An 18,222-nucleotide genomic window follows, 5' to 3' on the forward strand; every position below is an offset into this window, starting at 1 on the left:
TCTGTATGACTTGACTTGGCAGCACCATAAGAAACATGCCTTTACAGTCTCCTAAAAATTGAGGATGATCAGTTGAATGTATGTAGTTTATTCTGAGAATGATTTTTAGCAAACTTTCCACTGAAACTTAGAAATAAGTCCTTAAACCATAGAGGTAGACCTTATTTTTACAGTTTGTTCTTAGTTAAGATGTTCACCCAATATGTAAAGAAAATTTTAATAGTATTTTGTTTTGTTTCCATAGATGAGCTGTTAAGTATCATGAATATGGGTAGTCAATTTTATACTTTCTTTATTTTTAAAAAAAATTTTACTTATTTTTAGAGAGAGGGGAAGGGAGGAACAGAGGGAGGGAAACATCACTGTGAGAGAGAAATGTTGATAGGCTGCTTCTCGTATGCGCCCTGACTGGAGACCAAACCCACAACCCAGGTGTGTGCCCTGGCCAGGAATCGAACCTGCAACCCTTCGCCCTGTGTGGAATGATGCCCAGCCAACTGAACCACATGGGTCGGGGCTTTATTTTCTTTATTTGAAACCAAAAACAGGAGTATATAATCTGATTAGAAATTTATGTGGCAGTATTATTTGGTGCAGCTAATATAGAACATGGTATGAAAATTTCTCAAAAAATTAAAACTAGAACTACTGTATGATCCAACAACTCTACTTCTGGGTATTTATCCAGAGGAAATGAAGTCCCTATCTTGAAAAGGTATCTGTCTGTACCTGCATGTTCATTGCAGCATTGTTTACCATAGCTAAGACATAGAAACAACCTAAGTGTCCATAGACAAATGAATGGATAAAGAAAATAAGATGTGTGTGTGTGTAAATAATATGGTTAAATAAAAGATTTCCATCTTTTTAAATTTAGCCATAAAAAAATGTAAATCCTATCATTTGTGACCACATGGATGGACCTTGAGCGCATTACGCTAAGTGAAATATGTTAGACAGAGGAAGACAAATACTGTGTGATATCACTTATACATTGAATTTAAAATTTAAAAAACTCGAACTCATAGAAACGGAATAGACTGGTGGTTGCCAGAGGCAGGGAGTGGGGGCTCAGTGAAATGGGTGGTCAAAATTACAGACCTAGGATTACAAGATTAGTAAGTCCTGAGGATGTAATGTGCAGCATGGTGACTATGAAAAAGATAAATTTAAAAAAGAAATTTATTCTGATATTTGCTGGACAATCAAGACCTACCTCTTGCTCTTCTTTCTTTGTCCTTCAGTATCACTTGGGAACTGGGCTGCGGGGATGACTTTCCATGTTTCTGAAATAGAGGTTTCAGCCAAATTCCAGAGAGCGCGTTTTACAGTTGAGCCTGGGCTCTCAACCTGTCCTCACGTTGTCTTTCAAAGACATGCCGGTTTTTATCATAATTGAAACCATTCTAGAATAGTCCCAGTCTTACTGGAAATATGGGCAGAACGATAAATTGCATGTTTTAAGGCCTAAGCTAAGGTTTGTTTGTAATGCCCACATTTTGTGGAACTGAAAAACCACAGTGCATTTTTTTCCTATCTAAAGTCAATTTGTCTTGACATTTGTAAACATTTCTTTGATTTGCTTAATGAATGACTTATGGCTACATCATCTCCTTCTTTAATGCTGTGATGATCCTCCAAATGCAAAGAAAAGGCCCTAAGCAGTTTTAGGAATTTGTACTTGAAAGACATAGTGAGTAGGCAAGTTCTCCAAGGTTGAATTCTGATGAGACATTTAAAATAGTACCCAGTATTTCCTTGGGATTTCTAGTTCAGGATTTTTTTCATTTATTCTTTTTTAATATTATTGAGAATTAAATTAATTTATAAAATGCTTTTGTTTTGGGAGGTACTTTAGTTATGTAATTTAGGACAAGATATTTATGAGTATTTTCTTTGTAGATTTACCTGTCCTGGACTTTCATATAAATGTAATCATAATGTGTAGACTTTTGTGACTGGCTTCTTTCCTTTTGTGTAATATTTTCAAGGTACACCCAAGTTGTAGCATGTATTAATTAGTAGGGCTTCATTCCTTTTTATTGCCAGCTAATATTCCATTGTATGTGTATGTATGGCATTTTGTTTTCTAGTCATCTAATGGATATTTAACATGAGTTGTTAACTTTGGCTATTGTGAATATGCTGCTGTGACATGGATATACAAATATTTGTTTAAATACCTGTTTTCATTTCTTATGGGTATATTCCTAGGAGTGAAATTTCTGGGTCATGGTAGCTCTTTGTTTAATCATTTCAGGAACTTCCAGACTGCTTTCCAAAGCAGATGCACCATTTTACATTCCCACTAGCAGTGTATGAGGGTTCTGATTTCTCTGTATCCTCATTAACACTTGATATTACCTGACTTTAATTCTAGCCATTTTAGTGGGGGTGAAGTGGTATTTCATTGTTGTTTTGATTTACATTCCCCAGTGACTAGTAATGTCCAGTATCTTTTCCCGTGCTTATTAGACATTTGTAGCTCTTCTTTGGAAAAAATTCAAGTTCTTTGTCCATTTTAAAATTGGATTATTTGTCTTTTTATTATTGAGTTGTAGGAATTCTTTACGTATTATAGATACAAGTGCCTTATCCAATATATGATTTACAAATATTTTTCCCATTTTGTGGGTTGTCTTTTCACTTTTTCGATGGTGTCCTTGGAAGAACAAAAGTTTTAAATGTTGATGAAGTCCAGTTTATCTGCTGTTCATTTTGTTCCCTGTGCTTTCAGTGTCTGATCTAAGAATCCTTTGCCAGATCCAAGGTCATGAAGATTTACTCCTATGTTTTCTTCTATAGTTCTTAATAGTTATGTCTTTGGTGCATTTTGAGTTAATTATGTTATATGGTGTGAGGTCAGGATCCAGCTTCTTTTGCATGTGGCTATCCAGTGATCTCAGTACTATTTGTTGGAAAGACTGTTCTTTCCCCATTGAATGGTTTTGGTACTTTGTCAAAATTCACTTTAGACTAAAGATGTGTGAATTTATTTCTGGACTTTCAATTCTCTTCCCTTGATATATGTGTCAGTTCTTGTTCTAATGCCTCCCTGTCTTGATTTCCATTGCTTTGTGGTAAGTTTATAATTAGGAAGTTTGAATTTTTCTAATTGCCAAATAATATTCCAATCCTAATTTGTTCTTCTCTCTCAAGGTTTTTTTTTTTTTTGGCTACTTTTGGGTCCCTTGCAATTCATATGAATTTTATTGGGTTGACCAAAAAGTTCGTTTAGTTTTTTCCATAGGATAGATCTAGTAGTCCTTAGTTGTCTTTAACTTGATTTGAAACAACTTGTTAGATTGTATTGTGACAGCTGTTGTATCAGCGTTCATTAAAAAGAAAACTTATCAAAATTGGTGAATTTTTGTACAGCTATTTTAGTATTTAAGATAGAAGAAAATTGCAACATTTTCCATGTGTTATGCTTTATTATTTCAAGAAAGGTAAAAATGCAGCTGAAATGCAAAAAAGATTTGTGCTGTATATGGAGAAGGTGCTGTGACTGATTGAATGTGTCCAAAATGACTTGCCAAGTTTTTTGGCACTATTGACATTTTGGCCAAATAATTCTTTGCTGTGGGGGCTGTCTTATACACTGGAAGATGGTTAGCAGCACCCCTGGCCTCTACCCACTAGCAGGAGACAGCCGATATACTCAGAATATCCAAATCAATAAAATTATTGGTGAAAATGAAGAAGTGTTTCTTTTCTTTTATGGAAAAAACTAAACAAACTTTTTGGCCAACCCAATAGAATCAACTTGTCAATTTTCACGAAGAAGTCAACTGAGATTCTGACTGGGATTGCATTGAATCTGTAGCTCAATTTGAGTATTGCCGTTTTAATGTTAAATCTTCTGATCCATGAACACAATATGTCTTTACATTTAACTGTATCTTCTTTCATTTCTTTCAGCAGTGTTTTGTGGTTTTTAGTACAGGCATAGCTCAGAGATATTGCAGGCTCAGTTGTAGACCACTACCATAAAGTAAGAATTGCAATAAAGTGAGTTGTAATCTTTTTGCTAGTGGAGGGTCTTCCCTTTAATTTTAAAGAACGCAACATCTGTGAAGCATTGTAAAGCCAAGCATACTAAAATGAACTTTACCTGTATTCAGGTCTTTCACCTGCTTGGTTAGGTTTATTCATGAGTATTTTATTTTTTCTGATAATATTCTGAATGGAATTGTTTTCTTAATTTTATTTTTAGGTTTTATGGATGTACAGATATGAAGTTGTTTTTTTTTTAAATTGGTTTGAGGAAGTTTTCTTCTAGCTTGTTGAGTGATTTTATCATGCAAGAATGATAGAGTTTGTCATGCTTTTCTGTGTGAGATGATCATGTGGTCTGTGTTTTTTATTCTATTGATATATGTTACATTGATTTTCAGGTGTCAAACCAACCTTGCATTCCTAGGATAAGTTCCATGCACTTTATGTTTTGCTAGATTTGGTCTGCTAATATTTTGTTGAGGATTTCTGCATCTATATTCATAAGAGATATTTGTGTAGTTTTTTTTTATCATGTCTTTGATTTTGGTACCAGATTAATACTGGTCTTATAAAATTAATTTGGAAGTGTTCCCTCCTCTTTTGTTCTTTGGAAAAATTTGTGAAGAATTGGTATTCTTTAAATGTTTGATAGACTTCAGTGGTGAAGTCATCTGAACCTGGGTTTTGTCAGATGTTTTTAATTCTTATTTTAGTTATTCCCATCATTTTACAGATCAGGAAACTGAGGCTCAGAAAGATTAAGTAATTTATTAATAAATGACAAAGGTAGGATTTGAATCTAGATTACCTTATGTAAAGTTCTAGGATGGTAACAACAACTAACATTTATTGTGTTATTAGATATGTATCTCTAACCATACAAGGGGCTTTAACATTTTAATCTCCTGCTACATTCCCGTCACCAAGTGCTCATGTAACCATCACTTCAACGTCATATGTGTTGTACCCATTTTCAGATAGAGAATCTGACACTTAAGGAGATGCATTGACCTGCCCTGCTGAGCTGTGGCCAGGAAGTAAATGGCTCAGCTGTACTTCTCGCTCACAAGGCTGTCTGACTTTGGAGCCTGCTGTCTTAATTGCTTTTCTCTATTGTGGGCAGCAAAAGCAGCTGTGCCACGCGGCTAGCTGAGCCCAGATCTGGTTCAGCCTTAGACGTGAATGGGCTCACATTGCCTTTCAAGCTTCACTTGGACATGCCTGGCTCAGTCAGCACAGCACTGTGGAACCACTGGCTTTTCTCACTGTCTCTGCTCTGTAGTTAACACTCTAATCCATGGTTGTAGCAAAGGAACCTGTATGTCATTCTGACTGCATGTAGTTAGAATGAAAGTAAGTCGTCAGTGCGTGTAATAGAGAAATGACTTTTAAAAGTATTTTAATACGTGAATGAGCACATGTGTGTAATATCTTTCAATGAACACATTTGAAGCACTTCACATATTTATATTTATCAATGTTTTTATCGGTGAGATTAGATGGTATCTAGCTTATTTGAGTGAAGAGGAAAATTAGAGGCACAAAAAAGTGACCTGATACCTGGGTGGGTGGAGGGGCTGGCTGAGTGGTGGACCTCACAGTGAGCGGTGAGGTCTGATCTCCTACCAGGCAGGGCGGGTGATACCTAGGCCTGACAGCCAGGGCAGGAGGCTCCAGTGTACAGAACCATATTGTCAGTGTGACACCTGTTCACACCTGTGCCCACCTGTGCTGTGTGCCTGTCCTGCCCAGGGCATGCAGTCTGGCTTCTGCTGGAGCAGATGCGGGGCGATCCTGATTGTGCAGCAGTAGAGGAGGTGAACTGGGTGTTCAGCTGCTTCTGACTTAGGCTTCCGCCAGTTTTCTCTGCAGCTCCTCTCTCTGCTCCCTGACTTTAGAGACACACGGTTTCTGAGTGATCTGGGGTTTGGCAGTGGGCCTTGGCGTCCTTTTATGAGCCTCTCCTCAGCTGAGTGTAGCACACTCACCCTTAAGTCAGTTACACGTACCGACGTGATAGCTTTCCATCTTCCAGGATTCTGTTGTCACGTTAGGCCCCTTTCCAGTGTCCTTTCCCTTGTCCTTGCGTGTTTATACCTGCTTTTATTCCTTGACTGTCATTTTATTAGGATTTCAGGAAGAAGTAAAGATAAATGCCATTTGTATTTCTTTTGTAAGTTACCTCTTCATGCCTTTTGTGTAATTTTCTATTGGGATTTTCGTGTTTTGAATTTGTAAAAACTTTATATACGAAGGATATTAACTCTGACATATGGTGCAATTCTTCATTCTGTGTTGACTTACTTTTGAGACCCTTGCTGGAAGGTACTGGTGGGGATTTGAGCTTTTGCTAATTTGTACAGATGGTTGTGTAGGGAAATGGATACTGAAACCAGCTGGCTGTAGATTGGCTTTTGTGTGAATGTGCTTTTCTTGTGGTTTTCACCACCTCATGGAAGCTCTCTTATCTCTTCATGCTCGAGAATTATTCACACTGTTTCACAAATGAAGGACCCTGGCCAAGTGGAAGCAAATTGTTTGCCATCTCCTCTACCAAGTACTTTAAATGTATGGTTCTGGTAGTGAGCTGCAAAGGTCTGGCAACAGCCGGGCTCAGGAACATGGGTGCTCAACTGCCTGCCAGGGATCTGTTGCTTCAGCCCAGCTACATGCCCCAGGCTTGGAGAGAGGCGCCTGGTGCACATTCCTTGGAAGGGTAGAAAGAGACTCTGGCAAAATAAATTCACTCCCTCTGCATTTAGCAGTGGGCCCCGAGCCACGAGAAAGGGGATTAGAGGGAAGGAATTAGCAACATCTACCAGGTGTCCCGTTTGGCGTGAGTGGAGAGGTGTTAGCCTTCCTCTGAGCAGGGGGATCAGGATGACTGGTTTTCAGCTGAGCTGTCAAGGTTTGAACGCCCTCCATTTCCACTTAGGTTGTTCCAGGCCCCTTCTACCCTAGCCGAGACGAACAGAATGTCCTACATCGGCAGGTAGGAAAGTTACATTGGAGGCAGTACCGCTAGGAAACCTCACAGGTGTGGCCTGTTGATCCCAAAGCACGAAACTTTCAGTGCACAGGTCTATCAGATAACTTAGTGGAATTTGGAGTCTGAAATGACCCACGAGGAAGCCCAGGGATACCACCCCTCCCCCAGGTGAAGGATCAACTCTGCTGTGAAACCCATCCTGGTTTCACTGCCCCTCCCTAAGGTTTTCCTTTTCTCTGTCCAACTGCTACACCAGTCATTCCAGGCCTTTCCAGGCCAGTTATTGTTACAGCTCTTGCTTAGCCCTACATCTGGCTTTTAGCTTCTTGCTGTCCGCTGTGTTTAGTACGCCACTGTCAGACCTCTTGTCGTCCTAAACATCATTTTTATCGCGTTACCCTCCCTGTAAACCCTGCTGCTCTTTGCCCAGACATGGCTTTTGACCTGTCGGCTTCCTGCTGGTGGCATTCAGCACCAGGAGTTTGGTTCTGAGTTGCTCTGATTATTATGCCTGTGTTGGTAGGCTCTTGAAGACAAGGGTGGTTGCTTAATATTTCTTGACTTCTCCACTACATGTAGTTGGTCTTATGGAAACACTTGTGAGTGAGCACAGTTCTCAGACAGCAAAGTGCTGATGTCTGGGGAAAATGCTTAAAACTGAAAAATTACCCAGGAAACCTCAGTCTCTGGAATCCGGCAGTGACCAGCCGAGTGACCTTGGGCAGGTTACTTTTCTTCTACAAACCTCAGTCTAGCATCTGTCCTATGCCAGGGATGCTGAATTGATCCTCTTCCCATCAAACCAGCTTCTCAGCGGCCTACCAAAAAACCAAAACAAACAAAACCCTAAAAATTTACCTTGGCAGAATGAGGAAAAAAACCACAATATTGTAACTTCTTTGAGAGGGTTTCTTTAACTTCAAATACACCGCATAACTTAACTTCAGAGTTTTCTTATCTATAAAAGGGGAGGACTGGGGTTAATTATTTTTCGTTTCCCACCCAGTCCTGAAAGGCTAATTTTCCTTCATTCTGTGGCTTGATCTTTTCCCTGAAATTAAAACTGATGAGCAGTTTCTGGACCTTGAATTAGGAATTTTTCATTTCTTTGTAATTCTTTCCCTGACGCATTTTTCTCAGTTTTCTCCGGGTATGTGCTGCTAAAGGAATTTTGGATTTGCCATTTGGCTGTTTTCTGGGAGAGCAGACAAAATGCCATACATGTCATTCTGTTTTTTCCTACTTGGAGCTTTTCATTTGTAAAAGTAAAACTTGCAGTTAGGTACGTGATTGTAACATAATTTTTGTTCTTCTACAGACACAATGAGGCGAGTGGTACGACAGAGCAAGTTTCGGCATGTGTTTGGACAAGCGGTGAAAAATGACCAGTGTTACGATGACATCCGGGTTTCTCGAGTGACCTGGGATAGTTCCTTTTGCGCTGTCAATCCCAGATTTGTTGCCATAATTGTAGAAGCAAGTGGGGGAGGCGCGTTCCTTGTGCTCCCTTTGCACAAGGTAAGTAATCTGACTTTCCATTCTGCTAAACACCATAATGATTGACAGTTCACTAAGAATTGTATGATTGCCAACACCATTACACTCTGATGCAACTGAGGTTTCATTCCATACAGTTTCCAACTACATCAGTTTTTTCTAATAGAGAATCATGAAATAGAATGGTGATCTCTGTTCTGGGTGTGCCCACTGTAGATAAAAAACGGTTATTATAATGATGCTGTGAGCATGGGCAAACAAGGAATTTTTACGATTTGGTTAGCAGGCATCTACTTCTCACAAACATCTTCTTCCAGAAAGTACAGTTTACAAACTTGTTTCTAAAAGGGCAGAAATTTCTAAGGTCATCTTTTTGGGTGTGAAGTCATGAGGCCAAGACTTCTTGGCTTTTTGAGTGGCAAATGGGATGAGAGCACAAGGAAATGTCCTCAGTAATGCAGATTTCCAGTCTGGGTAATAGTAAGTTTCATCATAGGAGCTACGCAGTGTTAACAGGCGGTAGAAATAAAGGTCATTACCGAAAGCGTTTCGCGTGACCTACTTTGGTGGCTTCCCAGTCCTCCCTTCTCCATCCAGAGAGCCCTCTCTAATAGAGAGGATAAGAGATAATGTGATTTTCTGACTGTTCTTGAATATTGTAGATAAAAATCTGTACTTGTTTTAACAGGAAATCCCAGAATCACAAATAATTGGGGGCGGGGGGTGGGGGTTGCTGCCATGAGAGAGAACCTGGAAAGAGAAATTTTCTCGTTAGTTTTTAGGAGGAAAAAGCTTGGCGAGTCCTGAGCTCTAATGATCAGGGCTCAGTGCGGGTGAGGATGCAGGTGTTGGGTCATGTTACAGCTGTTTCCACTTTGCAGGGGGGGGGGGAACAGTGGGTCTTCCTGAGTGAGCCATGCCTGTTAGGAATACAGTCTCATCAGTATGGACCATGTGATGCTGAAAGTGGTTACAGTAAAGTGGCTTTCTGTCAGAGTACCCTTTCCCGTTTTGGCGTTTCTTCCTCAGGAAAAACTCACTGGAAAACTTCCAGTTCTCTTGTACTTTTCTTCTTTCTCTCAGATGCTAATGACTAACCTGTTTTATTTTAACATCTGATTTTGACTTTAGTGGCTGGATTGATGTAATATTACACAATAGGACCATTTCACAACAGAAATAGGGGATGGCTCCCTTTGGGGAACAAATTTGATATGTGTTTTCAAATGTATCTTCTTACTGGCAGAATTGTTGATGATATTTTAAAGGAGAATCTTTTCATTAAATTGAAATTTAATTTTTCTACTTGGATACTTCCATTTTTTTGGAGAACGTTGCTTAGTGGCAAATAACACATGACACTATTATAACTGTACTTAAACCTGATCTTGGAGTGGCAGTTTGAATTTAATGCTAGTTACATTTGGTCTCCACAACTTTTTAGTTTATTTGTTCACTAAGAGCAAGGAGCATTTGAAAACCTGATTTTTTTAGTGGTGGGTTTTATGGTAGCCAGCCAAGAAGATGTTTCAGCTTTGTCAACCAAGATAGGGCACTGGAGTACCGGGATCTGTTTTGCAGGTAAGAGGTTTTTGTTGTTGTTTTTTTAAATCCTCATCTGAGGATATGTTTATTGATTTTTTGGAGAGAGAGAAAGGAGGGGAGAGAGAGAAACATCAATTGGTTGCCTCCCATATGTGCCTCGACCAGGGATTGAACCTACAACCTAAGTAGTGCCCTGCCCAGGGATTGAACCTGCAACCTTTTGGTGTATGGGATGACTCTCCACCCAACTGAGCCACCCGGCCAGGGAGGAGTTAAGAGTTTTTATTTCATCTTTTATAGACCTGAGAGATAAATTTAAGACTTCTTGGCTTCAAAGAAATTAAACAAGCCAATTAAGAAGCCCAAAATAAACTTAAATGGCTAATCTTCCTCTGAGTTCAGACAGTTCTCTTCAAGTTCCACATCCCCAAAAGGCTCCGTGAGACCATCTTTGCTTTTACAAACCATAGGAAACTGATTTTCATTTATGCCATTTAAGGGAGGCCTAAGCTAAGTGGATCTTAACAGTTTGGTTTTCACTTGCATTAAGTGGCCTACACTTAATAAATAGAATTTAGTCTTTTCTTTAACCAGCTATACAGGAATTAGGATAGAATAAGTCGTTTTAAAAATAGTCATGTTTGGATGACGTGCTGGTTTTTGGAGGAGTCTCAGAGGTCTTTCTTTCTCAGGCTGTAATGCTGTCTGTGTGGCTTTGCTCCTTAAATATTAATTTGTTTTGAAGGAGGTAACATTGGTATAAACTGAGCTCAACAACAGTCAATAAGGTCATTACTTGGGGTTACTGACTTCTTACAGTCGATGGATTTACATGTACTATGTAGGAGTTTTGTGTGTTAAAGTGTACTTAGCCCTTAGGGTCAATGTGGCATAGAGAAAAGATCACAGGTCTGGGGAGCCAGGGCCAGGGGTTCAGTCGCTAACTTATAGTGGGACATGGATATATCAGTCTGTCCATTTCTCTATCTGTGACATGAGGGGCTGTATATAAAAGGGATTTTCTGCCTTGGAAATTCTAGGTAATCTCAGAAGTGACTCTTCTATGGTTCTCAGTTATAAAATGATTTCTAATACAGCTGGTTTGGTACCCAAAATTTAGCAAGGGCCATGCTGTTGTTCCATTTTTCCCCACACCTTAGCGCCAACACATAACTTTGGAAAATAGGTGCCTTTTTATTTGTGGCTGCTTTTCCACCAAAGCCAAGGCTGAGCCCAACAAAGGAGAGTGAGTGGTCTTGTGGCCCCGTAGACAGTTCTGTGCCAGGGAGCTCTCGGAAGGATCTACTACGATGGCAGGGCCTAGCCTGGGAGCCCTGTAGTGTCAGGTGACGCTCCCTTCTTTTCTTCCTAAGACCCTGTCTCTTGACTAGTTATCTAAACTGGGCATCAGTCACTCTTAGAAAATAGAACTATGTTCCACATTGTCAGGAAACCTCCTACATTTCTGTCTGCTGACGGCCCTTTTGGTCCCTGTCTAATTTTGATATAATGATAAATATTTGTGTCATAAGTTTTACATTTTTATAGATGTTTATACAATACGAAGTCTTTCGTTGTCTTTTGACTATTCACACATGTTCAGTTGGTTTGGTCACCTATAAACCAAGTGTCTCCTGGCTGCCAGCATCTCTGCCTCCCAGGAGCACTTGCATCCAGTTTTCACCGTGGTCCGTTTCTTCATCTCCTCCAGAAGATTGCTGGCACTGAGGTGTTTGTCTTCTCTTAGCAGCCTTGAAGGATAAATATCGTGGGGACCCCAAGTACATGGGGAACCCATTAATCTTAATGTAGAGCTTTGCCTTAGAAAAGATTCCTACAACTTCAGTATTTTAGCAACTTTGAAATAGTTTTATAATGAGGTGCTGCTTTTGTTTAAAAGTGAAGAACTAAATTCTCACATATAATATGAAGTGGTGCTTGAAATCAAGATCACAAGAAATGATGCTCTAGGGAGTATATTGCACTCTAGTAACTGTTGATAGCAGTCTGGGATTACTCTAAACATGAACTTTTGGAGATGGGTGTGTTTTTTTTTTAATGTTATTTTATTTTTCAATTAGGGGTATGATTTTTAATAAATATCTCAGAAACTTCTGGTAAGTTTCCCCTCACTTGTTTTTGTTTTTGTATTTTTTTTAATGGACGGGCAGGTTGGTTTTGCTGATGCTATGGTTCTGTACATATTAATATTGAATGTCCATTATTGATCTTAAGATGCACTGTGACACTTTGAGAAAGGCTCCCATTTGAAAACATGGTCTTCTGTGAATTTGTCTTCAAAGTTAATTAGTGTTAGTCGTCGTCGGCAGCCGTCCGTCTCGAGAGACGATGGTGTAGCTTCTTAAGTGTCCATCTGCACCGCCGAGAATGGCTGTGCAGTCCGACTCGGGAGTGACATGGCATCTGTCTCCTCCCGTGTTGAATCGACATCTTGCGATGACGCTGGAGTGTCCTCTCCAGTGGAGCTGAAGCTACAGAGCCTGGGCAGGGTGATATGGAGGGTCTGCTGTTGCCCATGCAGCAGACCCCCCCTCTCTTCGCAGCTGAAGGGTCCAAGGGAAAGACGGAGTCGATACAGCTTGGCTTCAGGTGCGCCGCAGGAGTTGCCGGTGTTGACTACAACGTCAAACCGCCTTAGGGACTCCGGCTCCGGATTTTCTGTCGGGGTTTACTCCCTTAGCCTTTCCCCAGAAGAGGTATGCCGCAAGGCAGCGGAGGTTTTTTGGAGTCAGAGTTTTCCTTCTCTGATTAGTGTTAGTAAACAGGGCTTATTATTACAACTTCATGAGGTTTGTAGTTAGATTCTGGGAGAATCATGGTCTGTCTTTGAAATAAAAAATGGAGAGAGTAGTAGGGACAAATACATTAAAACACATACACAGCAAGAGGGAAGCTTAGGAATGAATGTACGTTTTAACTGCGTGGTTTATGAGGTTTTTGTTAGGAAGGATTTATTAGAGAAAGCAGGATTCGAAGAGGTGGTTGCCAGAGGAATATGGAAAGTGCTCAGCCCTGAGGTGGGGCGATTTAGATTAGCACACGTGACCTCTTTTGTAATGCTTCCTTCAAGCTTAGGCATGCCATTCTGTCATGACTTTTCAAGGTGTGGCTTAGTACATTTTCTTATTCTTTGTTCTTCCTGAGGCTGAGTAATAGCAGTCTTGCTGAACAGAAGTTGGCTTTGTGGTTTTGGCTATAGGGACTTTTTCCGGACAACTGCATAAACTGCCTTGTCCCAGCCCCTTAGCACTCCACCACGTGGGCATGAACAAACCTCTCCTGTGTTGAGTAGCCACACTCGTGATTTGGGACTGAGGCATTCCCATCCCTGTTGTGAATCATGTGGGACATTCAAACACACCAGTGTTTGTGGTTAGGTGCACGTGCACACATGCACCAAACCTTCAGATCACAGTGAACGTGTAAATTCTAAACTTCAACCAATAAGGCTGAGAGGAGCTGGTTAGAATTATATGGTTTTGCTCTCTTAACTTTCACTTGGATGGAGGATGCAAATTGGAGGGCTCCTTCCCCTTCTTTCTCCCTTCCTCCTTTGACTCTTCTTACCTGAGGGTATTGGAGTGATGGCTAATTTCATCCTCGCTTTAATTGCATTGGAGAGCAGCTCTGCTCTGGGCCCAGATGGGACGGGTGTGGCCAGGTCTCTGTTGACCATTTGGGTCACTATTTCTTTCCTCCAGTATAGCTGCATCAGTATTATACCTCATATACAGTTCCGTTTCTGCCATTTATTTTAGGAACTGTGTGTAGGAATATTTGAGATCTTGCTATATTTATGTCTGTAAACTATCTTTTTAATTCATTTTGTAGTTTTAACTAGGGTTTTGTTAAAAAACTCAGCCCTAAGAAAATCATTTCAATGAATATTTTCTTTGTTCTCCCAAGGATGGGATAAAGCTATGCCTTCTAGATGCACAGGAAAGAAATTAATTTCTTAAAGCAGCTGCCTTAGGACATTAGGACTTAATTCTCTCACAGAACTTGGGTTGATGAGGGCTGCTTTGGAGCGTTTTTCTGCCATATTTATTGAGGAAGAAATACTGAGTCATTTCAGTCAGTACTCTAAGTGCTTCCTCTAACTGTTCAGTGTCCAACTCACATGTTATTTCTAACCCACTGAGACAGTGGGAGTCTCCTTTGGGTCCTCTTAGCTGCTGTCCATGCTGCTAGTATCACAGGCTACGTTATCACATTATATTATAATTATTTTCTTTGTTACTTAACTGATAAGGGCAATGTGGTTAGAGTGACCTGCTCTTGATCTCCTGACAGTCACTTGAATGGAGGATGCAAATTGGATGGCTGTTTGATTGGTAGTTCCTGATAACAAGTTCTCCCAAATCTGGTTTTACTCTGCAATCTATTGTGGTAGCAGCCTCTAAGGTAGCCTCCAGTGAGTCTTACCTCCTGGGTTCATGCCCATGTTGTGTGGCTCCCTCCCATATTACAGTAGCCCCTTTCTATATCACGGGATTTTAAAAAATATTATATTTAATTATTTATCCCGGAGTTTTCGCTATATCGCAGGATTTTGCGGTACTGTACAGTAAATACTAAAATAAATGTAAGGTTCCTACTTCGCGGACTTTCACCTATCGCAGGGGGTCTAGAACGTAATACCCACGATAAGTGAGGGATCACTATACATAGGGCCACCTGTATAACCACTAGGATATGCTGTGGTTGGTGGAGTTTGGCTTGGTAGCTGGGTCGTAAAAGCATATCGTCTTCCGCTTTGTGTCTTTTGGAGCCTCCATGTTCCAAACAGCTCTGTGGAGAGGTCCATAGGACATACCCCCAATAGCCAGCAGCAACGTAACAAACACGTGAGTGAGCCATCTTGAAAGTGGATCCTGTGGCACTGGCTGGCACCTTGACTCAGGAGAGCCCAGAGCCTGAAACCACCCAGATGACTGCTGCTTTTGTACGTCTGACCCTCAGAAACTGCGTGAGATAATAAATATTTATTGTTTTTAGCTGAGTTTTAGAGTAAGCAGCAATTGATAACTTATACATGTATTCTCAGAATATGGTGCTTGATTCATAATGTTAGGTCACATAACGCACAAGTAAACGAGTACTTCACAATGACCTAAAGGCCACCTGGTAGGTTTAAGCACTCTTTCCACTTCTCCCTAAAAAAAAAAGTAGATATATAAATACCTGTAGATACACAACATTGTTAAATAAATCTTTAATGAATAATTGGTGGATTCTGTACAGTAGCAAGAGAAATCAGTTATATGGCAATATCCTTATGTTCCATGTTACTGTCATGTAACCTGAAAAAACTCATTTTAAGGTCATAGTCACTATCTCATATATAATTTCAAATTACATCATTGGATTTTGGGAGAAAGTCTGGGCTGTTAATATTGATGGTGAGTCTAAAGGTGATTTTTATTTTCTTCTTTATAATACCTGTACTTTTTCCAAAATGCTTCACAATGAACTTAATTGCATTATTTTACTTTAAAAATTATTTTAAGAAGTATTGTCAATAATATTAACAGAGCATATATAAAGAGCCAGTTGTTTAAGCTTTAGTGAAACCTAAAACAGTACTTTAAAAAGTCACATTTATTCATTCACATACTCGTCCCTTGTACATTTGAGCGTCTGCTCTGTGCCATGACCTGTGTTGGGTTCTTGCTCTTAACAAGCTTTGTTAACAGTTGACCTTGATCTCTCCCATGGGGAGCTTTGTGTGCGCACAAAGTGCTCTGATACAGTGATGAGAGATGAGTTCCAACTGAGGCTCAGAAGTCAAGGAAGACATCACAGAGAGATTCCATTGGAATTCAGGTTTTTCCTGTGTGTGGGAGCTAGAGGTGAGACACAAGAGGAGCCCAGCAATTCACTGAACTGATGGGTTAGAAGAGATGCTCTGTTCTGGGAGAGCAAAGAATGGGGTGGGAGCCATGCTCTTCCTTCACAATCCTGAACCTGGGAATTTAGGTGCACTTTGCTAATATTGGAAAAGTGGGATGTTTGATTGGAGGGTGATTAAGAGGAACTGTGGGATAGCTTTTTTGAAAGAAAATCACATTTCCTGGCTCTTTTCCCCCTTCGCCTCCATTGGAAATAGTGCAGAATGGGTGTTTTCTGTGATCATTTTATGGTGGAGAACCAGAATAAGCACTATTCTTTTATTTTTATTATAGTTATTACTGGAACAGCATTGCACATTTCATCTGTATCAGCTTCAGGAAAAGATAGTGACTTCATGTCATAGTCTTAAAAATGCGACTCCGAAATGGCAGACTGTGCTTGGAGGCCCCCACCTAAACAGTGTCAGCTCTTGTGCGTGCTGGGGCTGCTGTCCTGCCTTGTCTTCAGCTGCAGAAATTGAAACTCAAATTGAGTACGTGCCCAGAGCTGTGGCCCTTTCATGGATTAGAATTTAGGTCTCTGAGTCTATTTGATTTGTACATGTATATTTTTGATTAACATTTTTTCCCACTGATTTTGAAAGATTTTTTGGTATAGAAACTGCAGTATAATTGACACTTAATTCTTTGCGTCTTTCTCTGGGATTAGAAGACTTAATAACAAAAACAGTAGCTTGTCAGGGCTTTGATTCTGTCAGCTCGGAACATTGTCTTCAGGTTTGGAAAGTACTTTGTCTACGCCATGCCTTGTGTGGAAACAGCCTGGATGATGAACTCCCAGCAGTGCACGTTTTTGAGGGCTTCTTTTCGTGCCAGGCGCCGTGGTGATCGGTGCCTTCTTTCCCGGACTCGTTCAAAACAAACGGCCGTGTCCGGACGGTGCCTTTAACCAGCACCTGCGGGATGTGCACTGGCCGCGCCCCCCGCCCCTTACTGTGCACCGCTGACAGGCCATTTCCGGTCCCACCAACGGCGGCGCTCCGTCTGGTCAAGGGGAGCAGTGCCGGTGCCCTGTGTACAGGTGTGGGCTTTCGGCCCGCGGGGGCTTTGGCGTTTTGGGCAGCGGACTTTATTCATTGCCAGTGTCCTGATGTGTCCTGGAATGCCCATTCACTGCCTACTGAAATGGACGCTGCCTGATGCCCTGATCACCTTCTTAAACTGCCAGTGGTGTGGGCTGTGAAGCGCTGGGAGGCGGGCTGTATGTGTGTGTGGGGGGCACCAGGTGCAGAACAATGACTTCCAAATTATGTCACGAGCTGCCAGCCACACCAGTGAGCCCCGCATGGCCTCATTATCACATGAAGTGCCACAGAAGGGCCTTTTCATTTTCTCCCAGCGACTCTGTTCTCCATGGTCTTGCTGTGGGGGGGAGTCAGTGGGGGGGGGGGACGGCAGTACTCAGCCTCAGTTAACAATGGAGCACAAAGTCCTGGCAGAAGGAACCTCACAATGTGCCCCGGGGCTATTTTTGATTACAGTGAGTGACTGTGACTCAGTGTGCCCTGGCAGATGACGGCCTCCACCCTCCCCTCCGCTCCCCCCCCTCTCCCCCCTCCCCCGGAGATGAGCAGGCAGCCTGTCCTTTGTGCGGTTCCCTGGCCGGCCTCGCAGCCGCGCCGCTGCAGCTCACTGCTGTGTCCGCAGCCGGGCCGCGGGCCTGACGGGCGCTGACGGCGGTTTTTACCATATATGGCCATCGGCGCTCCGGGGCTGTCAGCCGGCCAGGGCAGTCGCCTTCCCCGCTCTGATTGGCTGCGCAGCCCCGGGAGAACGGTGGGATCTGGGAGTGCGGGGGAAGGAAGGGAAGCCACTGAGTCAAGTGCAAGGACCGTTTAACCCTTTCCCGGGTTTCTGGAGCCCGAGTCCGCGCAGCGCCCACAGGCGGGTGCTGCCGGCAGAAGCCCTCAGCTATAAACAGTAGCCCAAGTCCAGGGAGGCAGCGAAGAAAACGCTCCCGTGTGCAGATTCCTCTGAAATAGACGCGGGGTTTAATGCACGAGTTCTGCAGTCCCGATTAGCCCAGAAGCCGCCTGTGACCGTAGCAGCACGTTATCTGTTCCTGACTAGCGGGACACCAGTGTTAGTTACGGGTGGGACCTGAGCTGCGTGCCGGGAAGGCTGAGCGGGGAGGGCCGCTGACGGCGCACGTGCTGGCGCGCGCAGAGGGGCGGGGACTGGGGTTTCTTTGCTGGCGGGGCTTTCAGGCCCCAGTAAACAATACGGGCTGCCGAACTGGGTCCCCAGCCCTGCCCGCCG

At 42.0% G+C, this 18,222-nt stretch overlaps 1 protein-coding gene across 4 annotated transcripts in view; it reads left to right on the plus strand.

Moving 5' to 3' along the window:
- The window catches only part of CORO1C (coronin 1C), a 73,394-nt gene that overhangs the window by 16,699 nt on the left and 38,473 nt on the right, over positions 1–18,222 (plus strand). For all 4 annotated transcript variants that reach the window (XM_090290815.1, XM_090290816.1, XM_090290813.1 and 1 more), the window contains exon 2: positions 8,307–8,506. In XM_090290815.1, coding sequence (XP_090146941.1) covers positions 8,312–8,506 — 195 coding nt within the window. In that variant the 5' untranslated portion in view covers positions 8,307–8,311. The remainder of the gene's footprint in view (positions 1–8,306; positions 8,507–18,222) is intronic.

The sequence above is a fragment of the Furipterus horrens genome, unplaced genomic scaffold, assembly GCF_987537825.1.
Source record: "Furipterus horrens unplaced genomic scaffold, mFurHor1.1.pri manual_scaffold_11, whole genome shotgun sequence".
Lineage (NCBI taxonomy): Eukaryota > Metazoa > Chordata > Mammalia > Chiroptera > Furipteridae > Furipterus > Furipterus horrens.